This window comes from Lathyrus oleraceus, chromosome 4 (genome assembly GCF_024323335.1).
Source record: "Lathyrus oleraceus cultivar Zhongwan6 chromosome 4, CAAS_Psat_ZW6_1.0, whole genome shotgun sequence".
NCBI classification, from domain to species: domain Eukaryota; kingdom Viridiplantae; phylum Streptophyta; class Magnoliopsida; order Fabales; family Fabaceae; genus Lathyrus; species Lathyrus oleraceus.
In genome coordinates, this window is record NC_066582.1 from 489430681 (window position 1) to 489441890 (window position 11210).

The following is an 11210-nucleotide window of genomic DNA, read 5'->3' on the forward strand; positions in this document are numbered from 1 at the left end:
ATAACTTATCTTTTTTTTCTGTGAGAAACCAGAACCTCTTCCTTGTTGTTATGTGAGAATCTTTAACTTTTCATTTTTGTTATGTGAGAATCCATAACGTATCTTTTTGTTCTATGAGAATCTGAAACCTTCCTTTTTTCATTACGTGAGAATCTATAACTTGTCATTACTGTTATGTGAGAATCCATAACCTATATTTTTGTTCTATGAGAATACAAAATATTTCTTTTTTGTCACGTGAGAATCTGTAACTTGCCCATTTTGTTTATGTGAGAATCCATAACCTATCTTTTTGTTTTGTGAGAATCTGGAACCTTTCTTTTTCGTTGCGTGAGAATCTTTAACTCATCATTTTTGTTATGTCATAATCCATAACCTATTATCATCGTTCTATGATAATTCGGTGCCACTTCATCTTTGTTACGTGAGAATTTGTAACATACCTTTATTGTTATATGAGAATCCGTAGCTGACCCCTTTATTCTATGAGAATCCATAACCTTTCTTTTTCGTTACGTGAGAATCTGTAACTCGTCATTTTTTTATGTGAGAATCCATAACCTATCATTATTTGTTATGTAAGAATCCATAACCTTTCTTCTTTGTTACGTGAGAATATGTAACTTGTCATTTGTATTATGTGAGAATCTATAACATATTACTTTGTTTTGTGAGAATCTAGAACCTTTTCTTTTTTCGTTATGTGAGAATCTGTAACTCGTGATTTGTGTTATGTGAGAATCCATAACCTAGTGCTTTTTTCTACGAGAATCCTGAACCTTTCAGTTTTTCATTACGTGAGAATTTGTAACTCGTTATTTGTGTTAAGTGAGGGTCCATAACCTAGTGTTTTATTTTATGAGAAGACAAAATCTTTCATAGTTTTCTACGTGAGAAGTTATAACTTACCTTATTGTTATGTGAGAAGCCATAACTTATCATTATCATTTTGTGAGAAACCGGAATGCTGTCATCCTCGTTATGTAATATGCCATAACATATTACCTCGTTCTGTGAGAATCTAGAACCTCTTCATTTTTGTTACGTGAGAATTCGTAACTTATCACCTTTTGTTATGTGAGAAGCCATAACCTATCATTATCATTTTGTGAGAAGCCAAAACTCATTACCTTTTGTTACGTGAGAATACGTAACTTACCTATCTTTGTTTTATGAGAAACTGGAACCTCACAACTCTTACCATTTTTTTACGTGAGAATATGTAACGTATCACCTTTTGTTATGTGAGAAACCATAACTCATTCAATTTTGTTATGTCAGAAGCCATAACCTATCATTTTTGTTTTGTGAGAAGTCAGAACATTTTCATTTTTGTTACGCGAGAACCTGTAACCTGTCTTCTTTATGTGAGAATCCATAACTTACTTCTGGTTCTATGAGAAACCAGAATGATTTCACCTTCGTTACATGAGAACCTGTAACTTACCTTGTTATTCTGTGAGAAGCCAGAACATTTTCCTTTTACATGAGAATTTGTAATCCACCTCTTACTCTGTGAGAATCCACAACTTACCAATTTTACAAATATTGCAAAATACCCTTTGGTTCGTTCTGTGAGAAGTCAGAACTAACCACTTTTCTTAAAGTATACCTAGTGAGTCATTTCACTTTACCTCATTTTATCCCCTAGCAGATCTCATTTAACAGTCATCTTCGTAATCCCCAAAGAGTCTGCATTGCATATCCGTAATAAGTTCATAACATCTCATACCATTGCATTTCATTCTTTCAATGGACAAAATTTGGATCTTTAGTATTTAAATATCTTCCACCGCGATCATAAGAAGATTGATGTCATATATATCATCTGGTTGAAGATATTTAAATATGGGCAGTTGTCATACCCCAATTTTGTCCCACCGTGTATTTTTTTCACGGTACTGATTACATTCATCTGCATCCACATTTACATTCATAATAAGCCATTTGACCTCTGGCCATGGGCATTTGTGTTCAGAATTTGTATGACCTTGTGCTTTAATGCCCTCGGTGCATCATAAGTCATATAGCATTATTCTTTCCTTCAAATATTATTTGTCATGTTCCATTTTTAGTCGACTGAAGCATATACCATTTCATGCATGTGTGTGCCTTTTGCACTTCTCCTTTGGTCATTTGTTTTGCCCTTTGTCCTTTGGTTTTGATTTATTAAAGATCTAATTTTTTTTTTGTCTTTTAATTCATAAGATTTAAAAACGGGGGAACTTGCCATTAGAAGTGTCTTGTGGTGGTTTTAAGTCATTTGGTCCATTTTCATTGTTTTAAAAAAGGTTCTTCTACACTTTGCAACATTTTGCATAATATAAAGAATTAATAAAAGAGGAGTTTTTTTAAAAAAATAATCTAATTTGAGAATGGCATTCTATACATTCATGATTGAATACAAAGAATACACAAGATTTTTCTATTTACGTTTCTTAAGAAAGGTACAAAGAGTTTTTCGTTCTTTAACGATAACACAAAAAGATCCAAAAGATCAAAGTAATACGGATAAGTTTATTTCCAATAATAATTCACAAAAAAATACAAGTGAGACAATTTGTCGAATATTTAGTGTGCAATCAATAATGTTCGAATTTCTATATGATATTGTTGTTCTAGAAATCCAATCACAACCAAATGATTTATGATCTACACAACAACACCAATTTCAAAATATGTTCAAAATTATGATCCAAACAAAATTGATCAAACGATCAATGTAATCAACAATTTGCTAATTAAAAATAAAATAGAGAGAGTATACAAAGATTTGTTTAGGCAGTTTCCCAATCGACTTTGCTATAGGTACGTCTGTCCTCAATTCGAATTCAAATTGAGATATTATATTATATCTTACTTTGCAAATTTCTGAGTACAAGAGATAAAGAAATCTAACCCTACAAACCCTAAGTTTGATGTTGATTCAGCCACCTCCAAAACCCTTGATCAAAGATTGATCAAGTAACCAATAAGGTCGCTTCAATTCACCGTTCTGACACTAATTCTTTGAACGAAGCCCTTTGTTCTTCGAAGCTTTCACTGGGTCGAATTAATTCCAAGCGCACACTTGTTGAAACCCAAGATTTACGAATGTGATTCACCGTTCAACGCTACTCCTTTGCCCAAAAACCTCTCATTCTTCAAAGACTTAACTAGGTCGGATTCGGATTGCGTAATCTTATCCAAAACCTTCAAACCCTAACGATCTTGAAGGAAAATCACACCTTGGTTTTCTAATTTGAAATCCTCAAAATTCTCAACCCAATATCAAAGGTACAAACAACCTAATTGGACGTTATCAACCATAATCTAGATGGAACATAATCAAGAAACCATTATGTGTAGTTTGATTGTGTGTATGCATATAAGAGAGATTAAAGATGATGAGAATGCTTTGAAATCCTGATTTCGTATAGGTCTACTCACTTGAAACCTTACTATAAAATGATGCATGTACCAAGTATATATATGTAAACATGTATGAAGCAAAACGAATGCTAAAGAAATAGAAAGAAAAAAAATCAAGATTTTTGATCTATAGGTCGACGTATAAAAGTCATGAGCCAACCTGTACATGTTGTGTGCTGCCTATGTGCGGACCTGAAGAGAACTTACAGGCTTTAATACTGCAGCATGGGTGTCGACCTATGCATCGTATGTGTCGACCTGTAGTAGAAAAAAATTCTTCTATAGGTCAACCTATAATCGTATGTGTCGACCTGTAGACAGTTTTTCTTCTATAAAGCGTATGTGTCGACCTATAGGCATTTTTTCATTCAAAAATGAATCTTTGATGCACAACAATTTCTTGATGCATAAATCTTTCCTAAACCATTTTCAATCATGTTATCATGCTTCCTAATGCAAAATACACAACTAGACTCAAGTTGGTACCGTCTAATGTACATAAACGCTAAAGTATCATAATTTTAACATCATACAAAATATATCTAAACGGAAAATTGCACTCACAATTGACTCATGTCATACAAAAATTTCCCTCACCAAAACTTTGCTCAACTCCCAACCAACTCAGCAAAGCTCTCACCTAAAAGCCACTCATGTTCATCATCAGAACTTGAGCTTTCTTAGAGCTAGGACCACCCTCATATGACACTCACTCACCAGAGAACAAAGCAAAGCAGGAGAAAGGGGGAAGAAAGAGAAGGTCATGAGCGAACAAAAATAACACGGCAGAGGATAAAGAAAATAATTCAACAGCTTAAAGATGCTCAAGTGTCAAAGTAGGAGTTCTAGTGATGGCTTTGGATCATTACATGATTGTGCAGAGATAGGAACCTTTTTTTCCATTGATTTGAGTTTTATAATGTGAAGGAACTCGTCTTTGGGAATAACCATTCAATAAAGGGATAATGAGATTTGGAAGAGAGAAAAAAAACTACATGAAAATATATGGAAAGAAAATAGACTTAGATTATATAGTTTCTTCCTACTGTAAAATCTATCAAACAAAATATATTGGACAATGTCTACAAAAGGAAGGGAAAAAATCATTAGTCTAAGTGAAGATGTAAATCTTAAAACTCTAACTCTTCCAAAATCTTTGCTGAAGTTATTGCTTAATCTCAGCTTAAGTATATTATTACAAACTATAAAAATAAGCAATTTGGGTATACAAAATATTTAAGGGTATGGGAAGCTTCTTCATTCCAATATTCTCAAGAATCTTCATCAACCCTTAGGCTACGAATCCTTTCCCTCTGTGCAAGGAACTGTTCTTCCTGCGCTCGTTTCGCAGCAAGTGCTTCTTCATCGAGTATTTTAATTGGAAACCATTCTGGCAATGTTAACCAATTTTCATTCTTCTTTACATTCTCAATATTTTGATATATTGCTTTTCTGTAATCTCGCCAAACATCTTTTAATTTCAGAATACTGTAATCTGCTGTTGTCCCCACAACAGCAAAAATGACGGAATAACGAATTGCTCCAAATTGACCACCTAAAATTCCACAAATCAATGCAACTTCTTAATTCTTGAGACTTTTAATCACCAAAAAATTAGCAGCAATTACTTATGTGCAATTCAACACCCAATAACGCAGTTTTTCAAATTTAAATTATATCAAATTTTCTGATATATAAACTAATCAGTCTTTTTTCTATTTTCATGAGCAGCTCATGACTACACTTATAAGTATTTGAACAAACCTGAATTTAAAGTATACGTTTAACGTATGGTTATTTCAGTCTACTATCACATTGTCGTGAACATTGTGATATGTGATGCAATTATGTTGTAAGCTTGTAGCAAATAGTTCTGATAAAATCAACTGCGGTTTATGAGCAACAAAAATTACAAGTATGGCTAAAGAGAATAAGAGGAGAAAAGCATAATAATACCATAGAAACGACCTAGAAGAGCACCAGATCCAAATCCCGCTATCCCAGAGCTCCATAGATCTTCAGGTCCAGTTTTCCTAGTTGCAGTCACAAATTCACGTGCCCCTAACAATTTAGACAACTATTCCAGATCAATCCAAGAAACTAACTTGATTTAAAAGACATTTGATATACTCAATAGACAAGTTGAATATGAATCATTTGAATTTAAAATTGAGATACAAGAAAGCAATAACTTGCAAAGTCATGTAGATATATGTCAAGTTATGTTACTTTTTTCTCCTTTTCCACTGAGAAAAACCACTCTGTTTATCTGCGCATAATCTCTTCTGAACCTTATTACGAAAAAAGGTAAAACCACGGAGTTTACATGTATAATATCCTTGGATAATTCATCTGGACTTGTCATTCAATGAGTTATTAGGTTAAATTATCATAGGCACAAATTTTGCGATATTTGGCCATGGCAGAGACCCAAAAATCCGCCTACGATATCCGCCATGGCCGATATTTGACAACACTGGGCGCGTAGTATTATTAACATTCTACAACCAAAAATTTCTAAGATAATAGCCTTCCTTTGCATAAAAGTACTATTCCAGAAGCAAACGGGCACACTCATTTCAACCTTTCTTTCTTCTGTGACAACTTTTCGTGAATAGAAGGAACTAATTAATGTGTTTCAAATGAAGAATCTATGAAATAAATCCGAAGTTTATTTCTATTTCTGTGCAGAGTTGATGAACTTTTTCACAGATAATGACAGATATATGTAACAAAAATGTTCTGTCTTTCTCTCATAACACGAATCGTCAGAAACAGTCGCAGATCCTTTCACTCACATGATTCAAAATGCACCACATTAACAATGCCATAGAATACAGTTACAACAAGATATAGCAGTTACCGCAATAGCAACCGGTGATGATGGCAAAATTAGTGGCATAGCTGGCAGAAACGTTAGCAAGACCAAGACTTTTTCGATGCTTTGATATCAATCCAGTTCCAGCACCAGCAACCCCTGCTCAAAAGAGTCACAAAGATTAACAAAAGAAAAACTCATAAAAGACCAGTACAACAAACACACTCTAACCCTCCCTCTGTTCCCATGAAAACTTAACTTGAAGATACACATACATAGAAACTACAATGTCAATAAGGATCATATCAAGTGAGAACCTAAGAGGTGAGAAATATAATCCTACCGTCTATGTACTAGTGTTGTCAATTGTTGATCATGAAAAATAGTGGTTTGCTCGAATTCCACTATGCTACAGTGCTATAGCGGCACTATGTCCGCTATTTGACAACACTTTATAGTAAATAGTGTATCGTAGTCGTAGAACAATGCCGATTTGTTCAAATTCTTCTACGTTATAGCCACTATTAAGCAACCCTGGTATCTACAATTTAATGGTTATGATTACCTCGAGTCTAAAACTCTCATGCTTTCACTTCACACACCTGAATCAAAACCAATGGAAACAATTGTTCATCTCTTTTGGTGTATAATATATGATATAATAATTGTAAGCATATATGTAAGCTACTCAAATAATTCACCAGTACCCAAATTACAGTGACCAATGTAGTCAAGCACGAGATCTTAAGTAGGACCGGTCAGCTTGTGAAAGATCGTAAATCTCATATGGTTAGCACGGCACGTAAGATCCTCTTGAAGGGAAAAATGGTAATTTCATATATATTTATACACATACACAAAAACTTGAAAATTATAATTCAGGCCCATCACATATTTTTTAGTGATCTTGCTTCAAAAAGCTCGATCTTGACCACACTGGCGACAAAAACGATCTTTCTCTGATCGTGGCACTCTCAGGCATTCTTCGCACGTAAGATCTTACGATCCAGCACTCGATCTTGACTATACTGAGAATGACTTAACTACCTCAATCTAAAAGTTTGAGAAAAAAATCATCCGGATCATTAGATTCCAATATAAGACTTAAACTTTTGCTTTAAATATTTGCATAAGAATTCCCCTATAGGACCACCACCAAGGTCTAGTATTTTTCCCGGAGGCTCAGCCGCACCGACCTCCACTATCATGCTCTAACTTCTATGTTCCACCAACACTGGATTCTCAAACGCCCCACACTACAATCATAGACCCCCACATTTGCATTCCTCCTCTCGTTGTTCTTAAGTCACTCCTTACTCGAGAACCATCCTAGACATAAGTCGGGCAAGTTCACATATCACAGCGCAATTCACATTATCATATATCAAGATCATACTTTCAGAATTGCTCAATTACAATTATAACACATGTTCAAGGTTGTATAATAGACACATTCAAGTAACAATCATCACGACAACACATAAATTCACATATAAAAACAACATAATATAACTCTGACACCATTAATGTTACACAAATACGTCAATTAAAAGAGAAAATATGAATACGAAGCAACTGAAGAGGAGTTTAAGAGAGAAAGACCTGCAAGGAGGGTTGGAATAAGGATTCGATTCTTCCATCCATCATTAGAAGAAGAGGGTGAAGAATAAGGAACAAGTTTGTTGTTAAGTCTTTCATTTGGGGATTTTTGATTCTCCGAAGAACCCATGTGCTTCTTCCTCACTCGAATCTTCCAGAAATCGATTGAATCTAGAACTGTGTAGTTGTTGTGATTTTCTTCGATGATGAGTTTATGGTGCAATTGGATTTTTTCAGTGAAGAGTGAGAGAATTGGTGAAGATTGCAAAGGTGGCTCCTTGCTGCGATTAACCCCTAGGCTTATTAGCAGCAAAAAAAAGTTTAATTGAATTAATTATTACAAATTAATATGAATTATTAGCAGTAAAAGTGAAGTTAAAGAGTGAAATTTATTTAAATAATTATAATTATTTATAGAAGAAAAATATAATTATTTTAAAAAATAAAATATAAGAGGTTTTTATTTTATGAGTTTTATGTTTTGTATCAAAAAATTGATATAAAGTTATTTTTGTACTATAATCATGAATAAATTAAAGGTCGAAGATGGGTTTAGATGGTCGCCGCCTAGAAATTTTTGATACGATGATTATGATTTTTCAGTAAACACATTGGTATTGTCACAAAGTTAACACTTCAAAACTCAAGATAGTGTTTGAATGAGGTGGAAATATGAATCATTCTCGATTTGTGCGAGTGGAGTGTAAAAAGTCGTTGAATGTGATCAAAGGTTGCGATGAGGGAGAAGATTTTGCTCTTATGCAATGTCCAAAAGTGAATGTCAACATGTGCGTTAGTGAATGGAGAGCTCTTTGTTAGATTGAGCATATTAATTGGGTTGGTCTTAATAGGCTTTTGGTCAGCCTAGAACGGTTTCCCTCAAAGTCCTTACTATCCGTTTTGAACGAGGTGTGTGAAAGTAGGAATCACTGAGAGTGGTATGAGAATAAGCACTTTTGAGAGTTCTTTGTTTGTTGAGATGTTGCCCAAAAAGAGAGAGAGCTTTGTTGTGGCACGAAGTGGGGGTAGTTTACACTAAGAACATGTACATTTAATGCTCTGTGTGTAGAGGCAACATTGTTATGATAGAGGACTCCACGTGCACCCATGCTCATATGGTAGGGAGGTGATGTGTGTAGGTGTATTCTAGTGCACTCAAGTGTAGTTATGGGATCAAAATTTTATTTGCGTCATTGGCACACTTCGTGTTTATAAAAGGGGAACTTGAGTTTCATTTCCATTTTTCGACTTCTTGAACTTGCTTTAATCAGAGAAGTTTTCTTGTGATTCGATTGGAACTTGCTACAATTTATGGGTTTTGGATCATCCTGTTCGAGGTTATCTTACATTCTTCACTTAGTTTCCCAACTACCTCTATAACTTAAGGTATTTGCTTCTTCTTCCTTCATTAATTTCCCAAGCTTTCAATCTTTTTTGAGTATGGCACACTCTGAAAACCCAGATCTAGATAACCATATTAGAGACCTTAGCCATGTAGAAATAAGTTATGTCAATTCCAGAATTGAACCATAGGAAGTTAATCCTAAAGATAGTTATTAGGATAGGAAAAAGGTATATTGATGTTAGGTTTACCTTTAGTAAAATTACAGCTATTGACCTTATCCATGTATAGAACTTCATGAATGATCATAGGAGGCAAAATGTTGCTGGGAGTTTAAAGTGTATGTTCAAGCATAAGGTCACTAAGGATAAGGCCATGTTGGTTTCTTAGTCTTTTGTCATCTTTGTTTTTTTAATGGATATGTTGGCTCGCTTTTTTGAAATTAAATATTTTTAATGGCAATGTTAGTTTGAACTTTGGAATGAAATTTGGATCTCCTTTTTATTGCATTGTTGTTTTTTTCTTCGTTATTCATATAGAGTCTTGTTTATTTTCTGCAAAATTATGTTATGTGTTTTTATCTCAATAAACTGAGCATGTTTGTGTAGCGTATTTGTTCCTTGTCAAAGACATTGTTGTCACGACTTTTGTGGCTACTTTAGGGAGTTGTATCTGGTTGATTGTTGGATATGGAGGAACGCGCCCAACTAAGGATATGCTCCCCGTCCCTTCCCCAAGTGAAAACTTGGTTCGAGACCAACATTTATGATGGTGTCACTATCTTTGCTTTGGAGTGGTTAGCTTCCAAAAGGGGGTTAGCCAAGTATACCTCCTACCTGTTTGAGGTGTATGTGTAGCACCTCAAATTTGCACCTATCATTGTACATACATTTTCATGTTAGGTCATAACATAACATGGTCCACTGCATAACATTGCATTGTCCCCTTTGCCTCAAGTGCAAGTCATCAGAAGAATTAGGTCAAACTGGTCAGGAGATCAGTCAATCAAGCAAGCAAGCACAATTTTCATTGAGCCAAGGCCCTAGGGTTGGTCCAACATGTTCACATGACTTGGGGATCCATTTGAGGTGTTTAGGTCAAGGGTTTGATGTTCAGAAGTCATCAGTCAATGCACAGTGTGCCAGAAACCCTAAAAAGTCAAACTTGGTCAACTGTGTCTGATTTTATGGTTTTGATGGTTGGATTTGGTTTGAGAGAGCTCATTCATGTCCAAATAGGCCTCATGTATCATGTCAAAGACAATTATTGAAGAATTGGAAGCCAAATCAGAAATTTCCAAAAATAGAAACTGGACCTGTAATTGAAACCTGCCAAAAATGGAAAGTCTTGATCCTCAAACTTACATCATGATACAAGCTTCAAATGAATTTTTGCCCAACATGAAAGTTGAAGATCTTGTTCTCCCATTTCCAAAAAGTCCAAGAACACTCAATTCCCATGTATGGTTGGCAAGTTATGATCAATTCATTTTCAAAAATTCTTGAACTTCAAAAGGCCATATCTCCCAAACCATTTGGCCAAATTGGGTGGGGTTTTTTGCTACAAGTCACATTTGATGCCATCTTCCCAAATATGTCATCACCATTCACCAAAACTTTACCAATCAAAATGGCATTTTTGGACTTGCATGAATTGATTTCAAGTGTGGTACAAAAGTGAGTTTCAAAATTAACCATTTCTAATCAATTCTACCAATCAAATATGTTCAGAAATCATATTTTGGTCATGTTACAAAGCCATTTTCGTGCAGTACACACAGCCATTCCCAAGTTGCTTGAAAATTGGACAAAAGTACACTTTTTCACCAACTTCATCCCACCTTTTCATGGACTTTGATTTGTACCCTTAAACAGCAGATATATTCATCATTTTCTGTCACTTGGAAACCCTAGCAACCACTTGGTCTAAACAGAAAACTCATTGCTCTCAAAAACCATTTTTCTTCATCTTTCAAAATTCTTCAAAAATTACAAAAGAGCTCGCACACTTCTTGTTGGTATCATCACATACATATCATTT

The 11210-nt window shown here is 34.6% G+C and overlaps 1 protein-coding gene across 1 annotated transcript; it reads right to left on the reverse strand.

The window, feature by feature from the left end:
- Positions 1-4419: 4419 nt before the first annotated feature.
- On the reverse strand, positions 4420-8141 carry LOC127076527 (uncharacterized). The gene is made up of 4 exons (XM_051018203.1): positions 7832-8141; positions 6275-6388; positions 5368-5472; positions 4420-4966 (listed from the first exon to the last, which is right to left on the reverse strand). Exons 1-4 carry the CDS (start codon positions 7956-7958, stop codon positions 4683-4685), a joined length of 630 nt encoding a protein of 209 aa, XP_050874160.1. The 5' UTR covers positions 7959-8141; the 3' UTR covers positions 4420-4682.
- Positions 8142-11210: the final 3069 nt, after the last annotated feature.

Coding starts and splice junctions, on each gene's coding strand:
- LOC127076527 (XM_051018203.1), bottom strand. CDS start 7,958: ATGGGTTCTTCGGAGAATCAAAAATCCCCAAATGAAAGACTTAACAAC. Junction 6,389..7,831: donor TATTCCAACCCTCCTTGCAG/GTCTTTCTCTCT, acceptor TCTTTTGAGCAG/GGGTTGCTGGTGCTGGAACT. Junction 5,473..6,274: donor CATCACCGGTTGCTATTGCG/GTAACTGCTATA, acceptor CTAAATTGTTAG/GGGCACGTGAATTTGTGACT.